This window comes from Idiotropiscis lumnitzeri, chromosome 2 (assembly GCF_059441095.1).
Source record: "Idiotropiscis lumnitzeri isolate Australia: NSW breed Sydney's pygmy pipehorse chromosome 2, RoL_Ilum_1.0, whole genome shotgun sequence".
Lineage (NCBI taxonomy): Eukaryota > Metazoa > Chordata > Actinopteri > Syngnathiformes > Syngnathidae > Idiotropiscis > Idiotropiscis lumnitzeri.
Window position 1 is genome coordinate 18,544,473 of NC_142392.1, and position 21,450 is coordinate 18,565,922.

The window sequence follows — 21,450 nt, forward strand, 5'->3', positions numbered from 1 at the left end:
TGTGTGCAAGTTTGAGGTCTTACATTTCAGCTAAGTCATATCAATTTAGCATATGAATGCATCAGTAAACACCATGACTAGAATCCCAGTCAATCTTATCGATGCACTGTACTTCTACTTTCATTTGATAAATGCTTTTTGTTTAATCAATGTTTAACATATTCAGTAAATATGAACCTGCTAAATTAAATAATTGACCTTCTGTCCCATAAGTGTTTAAAATAATGGTAGCAATCGTAATACAATCCTTCACTATTAATTACATAACGCCTACAATAAAGCATAACTTTAACTCTATTGATGAAAGTAAAGTTTAATTTAGGCCATTAAGTAACTCAGTGGTGGGCCTTCAAGGCCTTCTCAGCTGGCCAAACATAATCAATAATAAAAAAAAAAATCATAATCGGCGCATTGGTGTCATATTATAGCTGAGCGTTGTAATTTTAGGTGAGGGTTTTGAATCCAATCGGAATTCCGCTAGCTCGTGTTGCCGGGCAGGTTTCACAATACGAGGAGCGCGCATTATTTGTTCCGAGGCCTTAAGATGCAATTGTGCGAGCATCTCTTCTGTCAAAGTCAATGAGCTTTCATATTTGTTTGACGGTTGCAATAGCCAATCAGATCACGAGTTGGTTACAGTGAGTCTTTTCGCTGGCCTTATGCTGAGGGTGATGAACGCGTTTTGTGATTGGACACTCACTCGTGAGGGGGCAGCGCTCTGCCGAATCAACACACCCGAAAGTCGTAATTGGCGGCCGTTGGAAAATCTAAAATATATTCTTGCTTTTTTTTTAAACCACAATGGCCGAAGGAGGGAAAAGCATGGATTTAATTGCAGATACACTTGCAAGGACATTTTCAAGTCAGACCTTTCAAGAGAATCTATATCGTCCAACACTCACTCAGTGGTGCGTAAGTGTGTTTCTGGATATTATTTGTCCAGCCGTGGTGTCATAAATGATGGTATTTTGATGGGGATTCATTCTAGTAGAACAAAGTAGGAATTCCCTAAAAAGTAAAAGTAAAAAAAATTACGATTGTTTAAGAATGTGCAAGAAAGAAAAATGTTGACAAATGTTGAAAATAACGATATTTTCCAGGAGGTATTTATTTCTTTGTTGTTTATTCATTCAATTCTAGACTTGTTTCAATATTTGAGTATTGTTTTTCTTTCAATATGTCGTATATTTTGTCTTTGAAGTGTGGGTCCTTGCTGCCTTCTGGAGAGGCAGCCGAGCAAGGCTGGATTGGTGATGGAAAAGAACGAAAGAAAGAAGAAAGATTTTATTCTCGTCACATGCTGATGTCAAAAGAAGTCTCCCCATAAACGTGCGAGCCCCCTCTCAGACATTCCCTTCTTACAGGGAATGCCCAAATAGGACATGAATATCTAATTTTCCCTTGTTGCATATGCATTCCCATCCCGCTAGTCTTTGGGATTTCCCTCCAAAAGTCCCCCAGAGGGAGAGCAGATGCGTCTCCCCGTTGATACGACCAGTCTACTCTTGACCACCTTAAATTACTTCCATAGGTCACTGACCTGGCGAGAGAATTGCCCCCACCATAAACAATGCTCAGGCCTATTTTCTCTCAGGGCAGTATCTGGTTACATCGGAACTTCAGAACCAAGACTGGTCACTTCTTTGAACTTCCCATATCTATAGTAGGCCATTTAAAAATACATTACTTTTTTTTTTAAATTTATTTCAATGTATATTTATATTTTATATGTAATACTACAATATTTATTCAATTATTTTAATGTGGAATTATATCAATATTAATTTAAACCTTTTTATTTCACTCTTGATTATTTCTTAACTTATTTGTTCAATTGAATATGTATGCAATTTAAATTATTCTATCCAGCCAGCCCTTTTCTGCCGCTCATCCGGGGTCGGGTTATTGAATTAATTTAATACCTAAGTATTTTTTATATTTCAATATTTATTTCAAGATTAACTCTTCTCAATGTGTTCAATATTTATAAAATGTTTCTATATTTCTTATTAATTGCAGTCTGTATGTCGTTGCTAATTTTACATTTCAATATTTCCCGATTTCATTATATAAGCAATCCAAAGTATAAAAACTATAATATAGCATGAAAAAAGTATTTTGTATATTTGACAAAATGATAGTTTTTCCGAAGTGAGATTCTGCTTAGCAACAAACCCCAAACACTTGATAGAGCTCAACCTAGAAAGAGAAACTGAGACTGCTTGCGTTTCTCTTTCTTGTTCTTTTTATAGTTCAACTTCTAGTTCTGTTTTTCACCTTTTCACGCAGCGTAATGAAGGCCAGTTGAGCAAGTGGAACAAGTGATTTTATTGATGATTGTGGAAGGCACCGATTTCATAAGCACCGTTTCTTCTCACACGTTTTCCATTAAGTACGATTAAAAAGACAACTGAAAAGCATAATGTTAAAAAATGTTATTCCAGGCAAAGGCAATAAATTTTATTTACATGTTTGATGTAAACACCAAAACAAATCATCATCACTCAGACACAATGCACTGATCACATTTATTGAAAATCACATTTACATCTTACCACAAAGAGTCGTTTTTTTCATTTTTTTTTCTTTTTTTAATCTTCAAGGATCGCTGCAATTCTCGCCAGCACAATCGTGTCTCTCAGCTCCCTGTTTAGTGACAAATTTTTTAGAACAAACGCTGCAACTGAATGGCTTGTCTCCATTGTGTGTTCTTGTGTGGTTTCGTAAATAGGACTTTTGAGAGAAACTCTTGGCACAAACTGAGCAGGAAAAATGTTTTTCTCCAGTGTGTGTTCTTGTATGTTCTGTTAAATGTGCCTTTTGAGAGAAGCATTTTCCACAAACTGAGCAGGAAAAAGGTTTTTCTCCACTGTGTGTTCTTGTGTGCGTTGTTAAATGTGACTTTTTAGAGAAACTTTTGCCACAAACTGAGCAGGAAAAAGGTTTTTCTCCACTGTGTATTCTTGTGTGCGTTGTTAAATGTGACTTTTTAGAGAAATTTTTACCACAAACCGAGCAAGAAAAAGGTTTTTCACCACTGTGTGTTCTTGTGTGGTTTGTCAAATTAAACTTGTCAGAGAAACTCTTGCCACAAACTGAGCAGGAAAAAGGGTTTTCTCCACTGTGCATTCTTGTGTGCCTTACTAAATGAGACTTTCGAGAGAAGCTTTTGCCACAAACTGAGCATGAAAAAGGTTTTTCTCCAGTGTGTAATCGTGTATGTGTTTTTAAATTTGACTTAAAAGAAAAGCTTTTGCCACAAACTGAGCAGGAAAAAGATGTCTCTCCACTGTGTGTTCTTGTGTGGATTGTGAACGTTGACTGATGCAGGAAGCTTTTGCCACAAATCGAGCAAGAAAATGGTTTTTCTCCACTGTGTGTTTTTTTGTGCCCTTTTAAAGACAACTTTGAAGTTAATGAGTCAGTGTGACATCCCCTTTCACCTTTAGCTTGCCCATCATCATCATCATCATCATTAGTATCATCATCATTGTCATGAGCGTCTGATGTGTCCTCATTATGTGCTTGTGATGGCCCCCAGTGGTCTTCATCACCTTCTGTTTTCACGTGATGACTTGAACTGCTGCTTGTAGGCTCCGCCCCTCTCTTGTCCTCACTCTCATCCTTGTCTTCATCTTCAGTCTTTCTAGGGACAAAGTTCAGTGGTGACTTGTTGATCTCCTCCTCCTCCTCCTCCTTTTTGATGTGAGTCAAGTCTGGCTCCTCTTTCACAAAACGGAGATAGTTTTCACTGACGTCTGCAGGACACAATATGACAAATTTGGTTTGATCAAGTCAAACCTCATGTGGCGATTTTTTTCTTATATTGTTCCTACCGTGCTACCTTGACTTGTGCCTGCCGCACACGGAGCAATGCGTGCGACCCCAACTTGGACCGGACCATGGGGGCATTTCACAAAATTACGTCCAACCATGTAAATCTCCCTTTAGCAGCATAACAACAGTGATAAACGAGCAATTAAAAAGGAAGCACGTTGCGGCTAATGCCGATTACATTCCTGACATAGTCACAGATGTTTCTGGAAGCTAAGCGAAGTTAGCACACACAGGCTATTGTGTGCGTCTGATGAAACACCTGGTGTGGGACCCCAACATATTGATGCAGACCACTGGGTGCCATCGCAACATAATGTCATTGATAAAATAGGAATCCTTCAAGTGAAATACGTTTTCAAGTATTTCATTTTGCATTTATAGATAGTTTCATCGTGGGTACTTTTTGCTTCCATTATAATCTGTATGCCTAAAAGAATTAAAGGGGCCCTGGAATCAGAGTCGCTATTTATTGTATGATTTACGTTTGGGTTTTTTTTTACCCAAAATGACATATATCCTGCGAGTAAGTTCCGACGTTACCCTTTTTATTTTATAAAATTTCTGTTTTGAAATAAATTTTAAAACAAAATTACGTTTGAAGAGTAAAAGTTCTTACACATAAGCATTAAGCAACAACACTTTCACTCTGACTTTCGTGTTGACATATTTGAATAATGACTGTATATTTTAAAGTTAGCCAATATGTATTCAAATTTGACGAAGATACACCAAAATATTTTAAGAGTTCACTGAATTATTTTGGAACTGCAATGATGCTTAACAGCCATAGGGTGTCAGTAATGAGTAACAAAGTAACACAAGACCTCCCACTGTTCCGTCATCATTGTCATTTGCAAAAATTACCAGGAACTATGAGTTGCGGGGGAGATGCAAACCACCTGGGCCACACGTACTTTATTACCAGGAACTAAATGTTCCTGGCCTTGTTGGTAGAAAAGGGGGTTGTGACGTTCTTCCTTTTTAAGCCCATTGTAAGCCAAAGATGCAGATGCATTCCTTGCAGCATGCGCTTGTTCACTGATGAGATCCGTGCAACCCTGGATGGATGCATTAAATGTATTTTAAATGTTTGGATGAGATGAAACTATGCACATGTGCACAAAACAGTGCAGGGCCACCGGAGGTTCATTGACCGAGCCAGTAAAAATTTCATAAATAAGACCAATACGTACTTGATTTTAAAAAAAAACTTAATCCTTTGTGTTTTATCCACTAAAATTCATCAACCTCCATTGATCTTATTGCCGCAGTGTGCACAGTTTTTAGAGTCAGGTCGAATCATTCCAAAAGGAATTGCTTGAACAAGATATGCCAGAGAAGTTATTGTCAAAAACGAGACAAGCCTTCATAAATGAATCACCCAGCCAAGATTGTCTTTGTCACTTGCGAGGAGCAGTCCGCCATAGAGAAAAGCTTTCCCGCTCCTGTGCAGCCTTTTATTGAAGCACAGCAAAGCAATTTGTATATGCAAACTCATAAAGAATGGAAAAACATGAACACTTTGACTTTATCACACTCGTCCACACGCTTCCTGTTGTTCGAACGGTTTCAGCTTACAATACATGTTTGGGCCACACTTCTGTTAAATGCGAGCTAAACGGTTTCCTGTCAAACACGGTTCAAGACGCGCATCTGTTTTTTGTGGCTTCCTGCTAAACTGCCAGCATAGACACAACTCTGTTACCACTGAACTCACGTTTTCCTGTTTAAGAGGTCCATGTTTTTGTGACCTTCTATTAACCCGTAAGCATAGTTTTGAAACATGATGACATGACAAACTTAATTTCTTTCACAATAATATAAAAACTTTCGAAGATATAGCAAAAACAAATTGGAGAAGCTGTGGAGCAGAGCACAACATCAGTCAGACCCCGGGTCCACCATAGTGTCGAAATTCTGAAAATGTTCCATAACAGAGGAATTCGCAATGGGTGCTGAAACACCACACCCTGCAAGTCACATGGAGTATTCTACATCTGAAATTAACTCTGCCAACCGTCTTCACCAATGGGCCTAAATCTTTAGTATGATGATGCGCACCGATAGTGAATGTAATTTGTGGCTCAGCGAACAGAGACAATTCAGAGACCAGAGCAGGAACAGGACGTACCACCCGCGGGAGGATGGAGACCCTGGTCTCAGAGCTGCCCAGTCTACTGGAACGGAGGACAACATATGCTTCCCCCGGCGGAAGCGCACAGTCATATTCAGTCCCTTCTGGAAATTCAGTCCCACTCGAATTCCAGTGTTTGTTTCACAGGTGCGGGTTCGGTCCAGGGCAGTGACTCGGCCAATCTCAAGAGTCCCACAAGCGTGACAGTGTTGTTGCTCATTGGGATATGCAGAAGGAGCTTGCAAAGCGTGGAATATCTTGTTCCACCATCAAAAACTGTTGTCCATCAATCGTCACCGGAATGCCAAGACTTGCCGGTCCTTGAATGCTGAGGCTCCGCGGGCACCCCTATCGTGGAATGGGGTCCCAATCGGGTTGAGGCGTCAAGTGTGCGTTTGGAAGCCATCGAAGCGTTGTCGGAGGAGGGGGTAGCGATGGCGCCCCAGTGCTAGTGGACCTCTTTGTGACTGGCATGGCGCTGGACCACAGGATGGCACATTTCAGGAAGTGGCTCGGTTTGGACCACTCATCACCCAGTGACCCCACAGCAAAAGAACGTCCCACTCACAACCCATGTCTATAACCACCCCTACTTCTGTTACGTGACCTTGTTGACCGGCCGGTGCGGACAACAAGCCTGCGGTGGCAGCGGAAACGGAAAGAGTAGACGCAATGGGAGCTGCATGCGTCGGCTGCTGCATTAACTGCTTCCCCCTGTTTTATTTTTCCCATATTCTTTTTTCCTTTCCCAGTGAATTAGCACTCTTGGCCCTCTGAACCCGCAGGTGTAACAATTCTTTTTCTCCATCCAATCCAATATTTTCTTTCATCGATGCAAAAACGGGGGTTCTACTCATACTGATGAGCAGTTTCTCATTGACGGACTGTTTCGCATGATGTCAGTAACTGGGAGGCGCACGCCCTCGAGGACGGCCACCAGCACAGCTGTGTGGTGGTGACACTATTGGACGGGTCACTGGCGGAAGCTTCAATCCATTCGCGTCTCGCGCCGTCTCCCATAAGAGCTCACAAACTTAATCCCTCATCATATTTTACAAATGCCAATGCCAATTGGTTTTGTCTTCTGTTTATGATTCATATTCAATCCCCATGAACACGTCAAATATTCGTTTAGCTATAGGACTTGTTGTTATAATCCCCCCAAAAAAATCAGCACTTCTGGTGTTTTAGAGTGGGGGAAAAAGAAGCAACTCAATTTGACCTGCATGAGGACCAGAGGCTTCACTGGGGTCATCAGGTGGGTCCCCTCCTTCATCGGTGTTTCGTTGATAAACCCACAACACCTCAGGATGGGTTCAACAGCGACATCTGTGCGCCTCAGGTGTGCCCCCCTCTGCCTCTGCTCCTCCTGCCTATTGTCAAAATTGGGAAGGGAGAAGAGTCCTTTACTAGGTCTTTGAAGTCTTATGAGGGTGTTCCTCCTCCACTTTTCCTCACATTTGGCATCGAACAGCCCAAGTGGGGTCCTTCCTCTTCATCCAGAGCCAATTGCTGCCTCTCTCCGCAGCCTCCGACAGCAATTTCACAGCTTGTCGTTGGGCCTGGCCTCGGATCCCCATGCTTCTCAGGAGCCTTGTTGTTGATGTGGCTACAAATCCTCTACACCCGACCTCCACAGGGAGCACCTGTGTACGCCAGCCACGCTGCTCTGCCTCTGCTGCGATGTCCATGTATTTCAGGCTTTTGCGATTATAGGCTTCATCCACTGCAGACTCCCATGGGACTGTTAGTTCCACGATGTACAGGAGTTTCTGTGAGGTTGACCACAAGATCAGGTCTGGCCTGAGATTAGTTGTAATGATCACCGGTGGAAAGATGATTTTCTGATCCAGGTCAACTTTCATTTTCCAGTCTCGGGCTGTGTCCAGGAGGGTTGTTTCCACTCTTACAGATGGTCTCCCTGGAAGTTGTCCTGCTTTCACAAAGGCGATTGTGCTTGGGAGTCCAGGCGCGTGGGGAGGGAGGGCATTGTTGGTCGTTCTCCTTTTCTCCAGTATGATCGCCAGTTGCCGTAGGACCTGATTGTGCCTCCAGGTAGTGGGGGGGCGCAAATTTATTTTCTTCTTGGTAGGGGGGGCGTGACAGGAAATAATTGAGAACCACTGAACTAATATAACCCCGTTTTCCTCAACCAATGAGTCAGTATTCTTTGAAGTGGATTATGTGCAGACTAAAAAATTGTAATTTAATTTAAATCAATTTACTGTATATCAAAAGTCCCCATAACATGATAATTCATATTCCTGTCATTTCCATTTCAAAATGTCAATCCATGAATAGAATTACCGTAGTCCATCCGTCGCCAAACTGAAGTATGGAACATTAGATGTTTTTTTTTTTTCGTTTTACATAACCTTTAACCTTGCATGTCCTGTTTCAACAAAATTGTATCTCTTATCAGTGTTAACGATTTCATCACTCAGGGCTTTTCCGTGTTGACAAATCACATTGCACGGAACATGCATTCATTCTTTTATGATCTTATATTTCTGTATTTAATTCACCGCTTCTTGCAATGAAGATTAATTTCATCCCAATTATTATGTAGCCAATTATCTTACTCGTTTTAATTTTGCTTTAGTTATTATCCAAATTTTTAAACATTTTTTATGCTGCAAATTTCAATGTATACTAGGACGCACACGCGTTAGTTGAACTGATAAAACGGAATATTAATGCAATAACATTTGGGTTTTAGAAGGGGCAATTCTTTCTACAAAGGCGGGACTGGCACTGGTTTATAACTATCACCCCTTATCTCCTGCGTGGGGGCTGCCTGACTTCCTGGTCCCACAGTAGATGGTAGCCAGGTTTTTGATTTTGTGAGGCCTTGACCAGAACACGAGTAATCACAGGGTACGTATCTGAACAGCGGAGTCGAACCGGCCCAGACTTAATGCATTACTATTGCTACGCACCAGCGAAACCGTCGGGCCCTCCACACAACGGTACGCCTCGATCCTTACTGTGTTCCATGCCACAAAGTGCCCAATACGATTCGTGGAAGCGCGCTTCTCTTCATTATTTCTATTTTTAGCTCATAATTTTCCTGCTAAAATTTACACCCTGGCCAGGGTCTGTGCTCAAACTGAGCTTATTCACAACTATGTTGTCTAGAGCTATAGTTTTACACTTCGTATTTCTCATCTCTTTAACCACTAGACCTTTCTTTTCTTTATCTTCTGCACATTTCTCCCCATTTACTTAGTTCCTATCATCAATTTTTAAATGTATTTATTTTTTTTTTATACTTTTTATAATGTTCTTTCAAAGTGCGGTTACTTTGACATATTTTAATGTCTTAATCATTATAGAGGCCTCTTGTTTAGACAATAATTGAAACTAACACAGGGACATTTTCCATGACCAATCAGCCAGCAGACCCACACGCACAAGCTCTCTTTCACGACCCCAAAAGCCCCGACCGCTTGGACACAGGCGCACAACACCCATTGTGAGTAAAAGCATCTCACCGAAAGTTCAGCCGGCCGGCTGTTGAGCGCCTGCGCCCCAGCACCCTGAGGCCCTCAATGGAGCAAAATGCCAAAAAATGTGGTATATTTTGTTGTTGATGTGTGGGTCTGGCTCAGCTTCCCTCCGGACAGGTCGCCGAGCATGGCAGAATTGGTGATGGAAAAAAATTCTCTGACACAGCCATTTTGGTTAGAAAGAGATTTTATTCTCGTCACATGCTGATGTCAAAAGAAGTCTCCCCAAAAAGAAAAAAGGGAAAGGTGGCCCCTCTCTCCGGCCTTCCCTTCTTATAGGGAATGGCCACACCGGACATGAATATTGAAGGATTGTATTACGATTGCTGGCATTATTTTAAACACTTACGGGACAGAAGGTCAATTATTTAATTTAGCAGGTTCATATTTACTGAATATGTTTCACATTGATTAAACAAAAAGCATTTATCAAAGGAAAGTAGAAGTACAGTGCATCGATAAGATTGACTGGGATTGTAGTCATGGTGTTTACTGATGCATTCATATCCTAAATTTATATGACTTAGTTTAAATGTAAGACCTCAAACTTGCACACATCGTATTTTCATGACCCACACTCTCATTCAGAACAAACAGATTCAGTCTGCTCAGGTCAAACTGATGACAAACCAGATAGCACTTCATGGACAAATACGACTAAACACATTCTCCACATAGGCCATAGAACAGCGGTCGGGAACCTTTTTGACCTGGAGAGCCATAAAACCAAATTATTTCTAGATATATATTTTTTGAGGGCCATAAAGTATTTTAAACATATAATAATAATAATAATAAAAATAATAAAAGGTTTACTTTTAATGCGACTTCTGGTGCTGCATGTTTTTTTTCATGTCCTTAATTTGTGTTTCCTCGACTTGATTCGCCATCATGATGCTCCGATCGTGAACCGTTCTTGCTGACAGTGGCATGTCTCTTATTTTTTTTATTATCTTGGCTTTATTTGGAAAGTCATCAAAAGGTTCATTGGCCACATCAAGCATAAATGTTTTGGCATATTCGCCATCTGTGAACGGCTTTCCACTCTTCACTATTGCCAAAGCACCCGCAAAGCTAGCGGAATTACCGTCACCTTGCGTGGTCCAGACACGCAGTTGCTGCTGGCTCGTCTGCACTTTCCGTTGCAGCTCTTCGCATGCCTTTTTCCTGCTGTCCCCCGGCATGCAAAAGAAGCATGACGCGTATTGAAGTGCCGCTTTATATTTGAGCGTTTCATTGATGCAATTTTGTCATTGCATATTCGACATACTGCGGATCCTGCTCTCTCCACAAATGCAAATTCCTCTGTCCACGCAGCCTGGAATGTACGGTAATCATCGTCTTTTTTTCTTTTCGCCATCTTTTCTGTTACAAGGGTTGAGCGGGTTGAAGGGTTGAAATTTTATCTCTGATAAAATTAATTTCCGTACATTGACAATGACCCGTGACGTCCTTGCGATCGATTGGTTCCCGACCTGATCCTCGGGTCACCGGCGGATTGCAAGTGCCGCAACCCACCCCTGACTTTTAAAATGTATCTTTAAAACTAATTTTAAATTACTTAATATTATTAAGATTATCACTAGTATTTTAAAACCAGTCCCAAAATATATATATATATTTTAATTTAATTTAATTTAATTTAATTTAATTTTTTTTTGGCCCCCTCAACTCCAAACTGTCTGGGAGCCATATGACGTCTCCGGAAGAGCCATATATGGCTCGAGAGCCATAGGTTCCCGACCGCTGCCATAGAAGATACAAACATATCAAGTTGGGCCGGGGAGGACGTCACCGGGACGCGATCAAGAACACCCAAAAACATAATCTGATCTGGGAAGACATACACCACACAATCTGTACACTGACGAGATTACAGGGGAATGTGAACAGGAGAGACCGAGAGACTGCCGCCTGCCTGAGAAGGTGAGCCTTGGACGTGGAACGTGGACCGGGGGAAGGAGCAAGGACGACCGATTCAACCTACATGACCCTTGACATAGGAAACCTAGAAAATGTGAGGCTGGGCTGAGATCATCGCGACATTTTTCGATTGCGCTCGTCTGATTATAGTTTCTCGTCAGAATAAGAAAAAGCCGCCCAGATACTATTTCTTGAACTCCAGAAATCGAAGAAACTAAAATATCGCAACCCTAATCAGCTGTTGTTGAGTCTTTATTTGACCCTTTTCTTCTTGAGTACAAAAAACGAACACGCATTGGAGTAAGTTTGGCTTTGAAGATTCATTTTCTAAATGTTTCTCATTTTCTCGGTGGCTCAACTCCAACAGTGGATATAAAAATACACTACATCTGTCAGCATAGTTTTGAAACTTGATGACATGACAAACTTAATTTCTTTAGCAACATATAAAAACCGGAATATGTAAAATGTTAAATAATCAGTTCAAATTTTAAACCGGGAAAAAAAACACGGAGTTTACCCCCCACTAATGGTTTTTCTTTGGCATATATTTTCGGCACTGATTTCATTTGGCATAAACAAATGTTAAGCAGACCTGCAAGTAAACGGCAATATTTAAAAATAAAACGGCAATAACCTTGAACGATTTCCCCAAACAACTTAATGTTGTGATGCATATTTTTAACGATAGAAAGTCGTTCTTTACAAAGCAAATGAGAGTAAAACGTGTACAAACCTGCTTCGTTCTCTTCTTTTATTCCAGAAAGTTCCACTTTGTACTTGGGTGTCGTTCTTGCACACATTTTCAAACGCCAATCTCAACAAATCCGCACTTGATCTCTGCTTGGCGATAACTCGCGTGCTTCTCTTTGTTCAACGAGACGAATGAAAGATGGGGTCATTTTTTTCCTTCGAGAAAACCGCAGTCTGTACCGCACGAGAGCGGAAGAACAAGACACACCCCGCTTTGATATGATTGGCTGCTGGCTGTGTGGAGCACTGTCACCAACTCACCGACAGATGTCACCATTTGTGATGCAAATCGTTGTTATCTTCTTCTAAACATAGAAAAAAACCTAAGATTTAAACCGTATGCACATGAACAAACATTTTAGTTCCCAAATATGAACTTGAGAGATGTATTGAATTTTACTTTTGTTGCTGGTTTTGTTTATACATCTGACACCATGTTGTTGGTTGGACAGTATTCCAAATGTATTTCCCTATTAACTCATTCGCTACCATTGACGGATATAGACGTACTTTCATTTTACCTGCGCTGGCAGTGAATGAGTTAACAGTTGACATGATAAAGTGATACTTTATGTCAACATGTTTGCGCCTTTGCCTTTTTACAGGGTTTTTCGCCAGCGACGTGGTTGCGTATTTTAAATTCACTGTTTTATTATCTAAATGTTAGAGTGTTAAAAAATGATTTCAGTGTTTATAACTTAACTAACTTAAATATTTCATTATTCGTTTCAGTATTCATTAAACTACGGTGATTATTTATTTCTAGATTCATTGAACTATTTTAGTAATAATTTAGTATTCAATGTTTAATCGTTACTGTCGTTACTTTTTAAATATTCGTGTCACTATTTTGTTCAATCTTAATGTTATGGAAAAATATTGAGCAAGTAAGGTTTTTGTTATTTATTGTGGCCACCTGCTTTTGAAGGAAGTGCCTTTCGCTTCTTGTACGAGAGGATTCTTTGTGAAGCCAAAACAACACGACCTTGACTGATAAGTAGGCTCAACGCAGAAAAAGTATCTTTTTGTTTTAAGATTACACAGTTACTGTCAAATAAATCTTCATCTTCCTGTGTGCATAGGTATCTTCCCACGCACTTCTCCCACTGAGATTACTCTGCAGACTGACCCAAAAGACAATTTATTTTCCAGACTATCTCATTGATCTTCCCTTACCGCTGAAAATTCCACAACAATCTGGGGTCAGACGTGGGATAGCTGAATATCCGCCGGTGAAATTCTCGGACGCTGGCAGGTGACCTCCAGGGTTGAATTAAGACAGCAGCAGCAACGAACAGCGTGATGCGAATCATCTCGTCCGTGGTGACAAATAAACGCTGACTCCAGTCGCCATCAAGTTGCCAACTCCTGACATACTAAAGCCATTGAGAGAAACTGAGACTATTTACGTTTCTCTGTCTGGTTCTTTTTATCGTTCAACTTCTAGTTCAGTTTTTCACCTTTTCACACAGCGTAATGAAGGCCAGTTGAGCAAGTGGAACAAGTAATTTTATTGATGATTGTGGAAGGCACCGATTTAATAAGCACCGTTTCTTCTCACACCTTTTCCATTAGGTATGATTAAAAAGACAACTGAAAAGCAGAATGTTAACAAATGTTGTTCCAAGCAAAGGCAATTAATTTCATTTAAATGTTTGATGTAAACACAAAAAAAATCATCATCACTCAGACACAATGCACTGATCACATTGGCCTTGTGTCAATAAAAGAGCTTTGAAAATTCAATATATCATATTTTCTAAATCACATTTACATCTTACCACGAAGAGTCAGTTCCTTCAGGTTTTTTTTTGTCTTTTTTTAAGCTTCAAGGATCGCTGCTATTCTCGTAGGGCTGGGCAATAAACCGAAAATTTACCGTGACCGAAATTTAATAAAATCATTTTGCCCATGTCGGCTTATTCGGTGTTTAAAAAAAAAAGAAGTCCTTTTAGTCTGCAGCTTTGTTCATGCCCCTGTAAGACGGCTTGAGCGATTGTAGTCACGTGACTCCACCCAGCTGAACAAGAAAGAAAACTGGCGACGCGGTCGTAGCTGTCGATTCAAATCCAGAAGCAGCTGACACGGCTGAAGACGACGTAATGTTCGTTGAAATTGTTCCTGTCTCGCTTGTCCCGAAAAGAAATTCCGACATCTGTCGTTAAGAAATGTTTTGGGTTCCAAAAAGACGATGTTTGAGCAAAAGAACACGAACTACAAAGTGCGTCGTAAGCACATGAAACAGCGCATCCAACCTTTTCTTTTTCACCACCCACAACACAATCATGCTGTTGACTTGGAGCTTGTGCTAAAAGTTCAAAGTGAGAAGCAAGGTTGGACCAGTGACAACAGCCCATAACGGAGGCGACACCATACGAGAGAACGTCTAAGAGGTGGACGCGATAGCCTAGCACAGTGTTTTTCAACCACTGTGCCGCGAGATATTGTCAGGTGTGCCGTGGGAAATTATTCAATTTGTGTACCTGTGCGGTCTAGCGCCTGCAGAGTTGAGTAGTAAAATGTAGTACTCTTCCAAACCAGTAGGCGGCGGCAGCAGCAGCAGGTAGTGAATTGCCTTGCGCTTGGAGACAAGCGAGAAGTGGATAGCAGAATGACGGTGAAAGTAATGGATATGTTTTTGAAGAGAAAAAAATGCTGACTCTGAACTGGACCCTGGACAAAACCCAGACATAGATGAAGGCCCTAGTATGAGTGGAGGTAAAAAAAAAAAAAAAAGCAAAGACGACCTGCAAAGTTTCTGCCGTGAGGCAATACAGCGAAAGCTATCTTTCATCTGGATTTACTTTTACCGGAGATGCAACGACACCGACTCCGTTGTGCTTGGTATGTGGTGAAAAGCTCTCCAACGGCGCTCTGGTCCCAAGCACGCTTAAACGCCATCTCCAAACGAAACGCCCTTTACTTCAAAACAAAAATGTGGCGTATTTTGTTCGCCTGAGTGAACACACGGAGAAACAAGCAACTTTCATTAGAAAAACCGCAAAGGTAAGCGAGAGAGCCCTTAAAGCTAGCTACCACGTCGCTGAACTTGTGGCTAAATCAAAAAAAAGTCTCACTCGTGGCAGAGGAATTAATACTTTGATTCCTGCCAATATATCAGCTCTGTGTTCACCCAAACAGGAACAGGTTTCACACTGAGTATGAATGTGAAAGATTTTACGATACTTTATTCTTTGTTTATTTGATTCATATTCAAGACTTTTAATAGGTCATTTTTCAATGTTAAAAAAACACTTTTTTTTCACATTTTCAGCTGGTAGTGTGCCGCGGGATTTTTTCAATGAAAAAAATGTGCCTTGGCTCAAAAAAGGTTGAAAAACACTGGCCTAGCACATTGCTAAAGATGTAGCTCCTCGAGCGACAGTGGAGCGCACAAGATTTAAACGCCTCATAAAAGTAGTCGACAAGAGGTACGAAAATATTTGTTGCAAACCGTACTTCCCGATATGGACAACATCGGGACGGGAGCGGAGACATGTCAAGCGTTTTGCATCCACATCCGACTTGTGGTCGAGACGCGACATGGACCCCTGTTTGAGCCCGACTGTGCATGACATTGACGACCGCGCACGGAGTACTCGAGACGGCGCATTTTCCTGATGAAGTACACTTGTTTATTTGGCATTGGCATTCCATTGACATTTTTTTTCATTTTATTTAGCATTTTGTTGACAGGCGACTAGCGCCTTTGCACATGGCATTACAGCATCTTGGCACAATCTATTTGCAGAGAAGATTTTGCGAGAAGTAACCTTTTTCTCCTGTTCTTTGTGACATTGTTCAAGTCATGCAAAGTAAGATATTTGGAAGGCTTCTACACATGATTTTTGTACTTTTATTTTCCATTGAAAGTAATGTGTACCACTTGGTCAATAAAGAAAACAGTTATTATGTATTTCCTGCATTTATTTTGATTTTGGTCCACGGGCGGAAATTTATTGTGATTCATCGTTATCGAGGTAAAATTGCTCATTTTATTGCGATATTGATTTTAGGTCATATTGCCCAGCCCTATATTCTCTCCATCACAATCGTGTCTCGCAGCATGCCGTTTAGTGGCGAATTTTTTAGCACAAACGCTGCAACTGAATGGCTTATCTCCAGTGTGTGTTTTTATGTGGCTTGTTAACGTTGACTTGACAGAGAAGCATTTTCCACAAACTGAGCAAGAAAAAGGATTTTCACCACTGTGTGTTCTTGTGTGTTCTGTTAAATGTGACTTATGGGAGAAGATTTTACCACAAAATGAGCAAGAAAGAGGTTCTTCAGTGTGTGTTCTTGCATGCTCTGTTAATCGGAACTTTAGAGAAAAGCTTTTGCCACAAACTGAGCAGGAAAAAGGTTTTTCTCCAGTGTGTGTTCTTGTGTGGTTTGTTAAATCCGACTTTTGAGAGAAACTCTTGCCACAAACCGAGCAGGAAAAAGGTTTTTCTCCACTGTGTGTTCTTGTGTGTTCTGTTAAAGTTCCCTTTTGAGAGAAGCATTTTCCACAAACCGAGCAGGAAAAAGGTTTTTCTCCACTGTGCATTCTTGTGTGGATTGTTAAATCAAACTTTCGAGAGGAGCATTTCCCACAAACTGAACAAGAAAAAGGTTTTTCACCACTGTGTGTTTTTCTGTGCCCTTTTAAAGACAGCTTTGAAGTGAATGAGTCACTGTGACATGCCCTTTTACTTTTAGCTTGCCCATTATCATCATCTTCGTCATGAGCGTCTGATAATGTGTCCTCATGATGTGCTTGTGATGGCCCCCAGTGGTCTTCATCACCTGTTGCCACGTGACGACTTGAACTGCTGCTTGTAGGCTCCGCCCCTCTGTTGTCCTCACTCTCATCCTTGTTTTCATCGTCAGTCTTTATATGGACAACGTTCAGTGGTGACTTGTTGATCTCCTCCTCCTCCTCCTCCTTTTTGATGTGAGTCCAATCTGGCTCCTCTTTCACAAAACGGAGATTGTTTTCAAAGACGTCTGCATGACACAAAAAGACAAACACACATTTGGTTTGGTCAAGTCAAATCTCAGGGGGCGACTTCGACTTATATTGTTTTTACCGTGCTACCTTGACTTGTGCCTGCCGCACACGGAGCAATGCGTGCGACCCCAACTTGGACCGGACCATAGGGGACATTTCACAAAATTACGTCCTACGATGTAAGCCTCCCGTTAGCCGCACAACAGTGATAAACGAGCATCTAAAAAGGAAGCACGTTGCGGCTGATGCCCGATTTCATTCCGGACATAGTCACAGACGTTTCTGGAAGCTAGCTGAAGTTAGCACACACAGGCTATTGTGTGCGTCTGATGGAACACCTGTTGTGGGACCCTAACATATTGATGCAGACCACTGGGGGCCATCGCAACATAATGTCATTGATAAAATAGGAATCCTTCAAGTGAAATATGTTTTCAAGTATTTCATTTTGCATTTAGAGATAGTTTCATCGTGGGTACTTTTTGCTTTCATTATAATCTGGATCCCTAAAAGAATTAAAGGGGCCCTGGAATCAGAGTGGCTATTTATTGCATGATTTACGTTTGTTTTTTGTTTTTTTACCCAAAATGACATTTATCCTGCTCGTACATTCCGACATTCCCCTTTTTCCTTTTTTTAAATAAAATTTCTGTTTCTAAATCAAATTTAAAACAAAATTATGTTTGAAGAGACAAAATCCCTACACATAAGCATTCAGCAACAACACTTTCACTCTGACTTTCATGTTGACATATTTGAATAATGACTGTTTATATTAAAGTTATCCAATACATATTCAAATTAGACTAAGATACACCATAATATTATAAGAGTTCCCTGAATTATTTTGTAACTGCAATGATGCTTAACAGCCATAGGGTGTCAGTAATGAATAACAAAGTAACACAACACCTCCCATTGTTCCGTCATCATTGTCATTTGCATAAATTATCAAGAACTATGAGTTGCGGGGAGATGCAAACCACCTGGGCCACAGGAATTTTGTCAGGTTCGCCAATTTGACATATAGGGTTCATAGCTGAAAGGAGAGACACGCAGCCCAAGTGGAGACAGAAAGGTTAACAAAGTTTATTTGGCAACTTCATCTCCCTTCTGTTCCTCGATGTTTTTCATACATTCCCTTTTATAACATAGAGGAATCAGATTACACTTCGAGAAATCAGATTACACTCAAGGGTGGTACAGTTCGTCTTCTCAAAAGCTGGTTCAGTCCGGTTTATCATTGGGGTGTCGCCATGGATCGCAGCTGACTTTGACGTCAACATCTTTTATCAGGACGCACGATGTTGCTTGCTTCAGACTTCGATGCCAATTTATCAGGGCTCCTCACGATGTTGTTTACTTCATCCTCACTTCTGAAGAAGTGCCACCGCCCCGCCAATTGCAGACACCTCTCTGCAGTCGAGGTGTCTCCTTGTATCACCCCTCACACTGCAAACACTCAGCATAGTTCACTCTATTAAACTGCAACATGTTATATGCACTACATATTAAAATAAGCTGCATCACGGCAAATGTATAATAACCTCTTAGTATTATTCTAACATTCCCTCCTGTTTATTCTACATTTGCCCCAAAAAATTATCATCAATGGAACTTCCAAGGATTTAATTCCATCAAATCATTAGCTTGATAGCAAATGTAGACCCCTTTATTATTATTTATTTATTTATTTTTTTTTTTGTATTTTTATTTGAGCGTTTTGGATTAACGAATAGTATCTCCCAGGTAAATTCAGTCGTCGTCATCAACTTGGTCATCACTGTCTCCTCCATCACCAGCACCTCTGTAATTAATCAAAGGATATATTTCCTGTAGTTTGGAATTTGTTGGAGCGAGAGCTGTTGAGATAAGTCGGAAAAGCAAAACGCGAATGCAGGGAATACAACAACATCCACACAGTACAAGGATTGAGGTGAACATTGTTATAGAAATCATTACAGAAAATACCAAATTTTTATATTTACCAAACGTTTTGTTCCACCACTCATCCCATGCAGAGGTACTCACACCTGAGTGTTCCTTCAGCTTCCGGTTCAGGGCGCGCAAGCCTGTAATGGCTCTTGTGAGGGACCCTTCCGGAGAAGTGCTGTTAGGAATGAAAGTACAACACTGATCCCCAATCATGGCGCAAACCCCTCCTCTCTCTGCCAACAGCATGTCCACCGCGATGCGGTTTTGAAATGCCATGAGTGATGTTGCTGCCAATTGTTCTTTAATAGCTATAAATCCTTCTTCAGTGAAGTTCCCCAATCTTTGCACGTTATAGTGTATGTAGTTTATTCGATCCACATTCTTATTCGGTGTAATCCAAAGGAGAATGGACTCGAACCCCGCTGCGATTTGATTTACCAACTTATACTCATCTGGTACGCCCCTTGGTTGGCCAATTGCATCCAAATAGGTCATATCACCATCCCTCCAGGAAGCACTTCGTCTTTTCCTGGCGTAATAATAGGGGGATTCGTGGGCTTCAACTGCTCTTTGAATGTCCCCTGCTGTGGATGGAAAAATAGACACTGGTAAGAGAAGTGACACCAATGCACAAGTTCCAACTGCGTCCTTTAATGAATCAAATAATTTAGTACCCCCACACCACCACCACACATCGCTGCGTGGCAGTAGTGTACCTGATTGGAGCAGAGTTGTTTTGCACCACGCTGATGATAAGCCTCCCACTCTATTTTGTGTTCCTGTAAGATTAACACAAGTAAAGTTAGCCACTGCCACATCGGTCGAAAAGATAGGCTTATCTTTCGTTGCTTTCGTAGCCGGGTAGACATCATTCCAAGCAATGCAATCCGCATTAGGCGTCAATTTTGTCATTACTTCTAAAAGGCATGTCGATGGAAGAGCTGCTGGAATTACTCGTAGCAATGGTCTCGGGCCCATACATGAAACACAGCTAGAATTTGCAGTCTTAGCAGCTGATTCCATTAATAGTAGCCAATTATTTCCTAATTGGGTAACTCCTGTAACAGCCAAAAAGTGATCATCTACAGAGAGTTTTCCTTTAAATTTTAGCACCATTTTAGATCGTTTTTTCATCGAAGTTTTGGTCTCTATATTTTTTATAGGGGTAGCCTCAACGGGATTCTCTAAAATGGTAGATACACAAATTACAATAGTATGATAAGGATCTACCCCTTGAGAATATGGGCTTAAATCTAATTCTTCACACGGATTATTGTCGCATCCCCAATTTGTCGAGTTAATAGTTAACTGAATTCCTATCGCTACGTGTGTTAATGAAAGTTTCTTCCGCAAAGTTTTTGCACATTTTTCAGTCGTCCAGTCAGACCAGTCTTGTCCCGTTTCTGCTACCAGTCCATCCCATCTTCTAGTTCTCACAGTTAAGTACCATGTGTACCGGCGTCCATAACTTTGCGCACTATACGCATGTTGTCCTACTTTGAAAACGGATGCTTCACTCAATTTAACTTCAGACCATGGTATAATAGCAGTTGTCATCTTGTTAGTCGGCAAACAAATCATTGTTGCTGAGTCAGCAATGCTGTTGCTCCTAGCGCATGATGTAAAGTCCATCTTATCAGGTAACCTAAGATTTTCAGTTGAATGTCCATTATTATTATTTATCGGTGTATATGTTGGTGTATACAAAGCTTTCACTGCAACCAAGGCTGCACAACACAAAATCTCAAACTTTATCCACGCGAAAGTCATATCGGCCGAGAGACCCCTAATAGGGTAGGGTGGCTTATAGTTCTTCACTGGCCTAAAATGTTTTCAGATCCTATTGATCTGCCCCCACCTAGTCACCAGGCTTGCCTACCTTCCCCTTGTCGGGTGTCTCGGTTGAGATGACCCTCTTACAATGCGCAAGGTGTATGTTGCTTGGGGAAACTGTCCTCGTTTTGGGCTTATGTTTCCCTGACAATTGTGTCGAGCACAGATCATACAGGCTCTTCAAAAAATCTTTTGAGAAAAATTAAACCCATATGTTGTATAAAATTGGTTTATCTGTCTTACCATACCTTCCCTCCTGTTTGACATGTGTGTCAACATGTGTCAATATTGCGAAAAATATTTTTTGGAAGAATTGTTTTTTTGTTTTTTTTTTCTCTGAACTGACATATATGCCATTAGTCAAAGTAGCTCCTTTTTCTAGCCATAGATTTTCTCTTGCATAAGACTTTGTTGTTTCATGTCTGCAAGGATGTTGCCTCGCAGAACGTTATCTATCAGCGCACACACAGCCACACCTATGAATGGCTTGGTAGCTGCTTCTTCACCTCTTTTTTTTTTTTTTTTTTCTTTTT

General features: G+C 40.9%; 1 protein-coding gene across 1 annotated transcript; it reads right to left on the minus strand.

The window, feature by feature from the left end:
• Nucleotides 1-7,287: 7,287 nt before the first annotated feature.
• LOC148341874 (uncharacterized) lies at nt 7,288-20,706 on the minus strand. The gene is made up of 4 exons (XM_088287974.1): nt 19,183-20,706; nt 7,798-7,904; nt 7,519-7,743; nt 7,288-7,344 (listed from the first exon to the last, which is right to left on the minus strand). Exons 1-4 carry the CDS (start codon nt 20,663-20,665, stop codon nt 7,288-7,290), a joined length of 1,872 nt encoding a protein of 623 aa, XP_088144100.1. The 5' UTR covers nt 20,666-20,706.
• Between the last annotated feature and the right edge of the window lie 744 nt (nt 20,707-21,450).

Excerpts from the sequence above, each read along its gene's own strand:
- LOC148341874 (XM_088287974.1), bottom strand. The coding sequence starts at position 20,665 with ATGATTTGTTTGCCGACTAACAAGATGACAACTGCTATTATACCATGG. Across the intron at positions 7,905-19,182 it reads GAAGCTGAAGGAACACTCAG|GACAACTTCCAGGGAGACCA; the intron begins GTGTGAGTACCT and ends TTGTGAAAGCAG. Across the intron at positions 7,345-7,518 it reads GCCAGGCCCAACGACAAGCT|GCAGGAGGAGCAGAGGCAGA; the intron begins GTGAAATTGCTG and ends TTTTGACAATAG.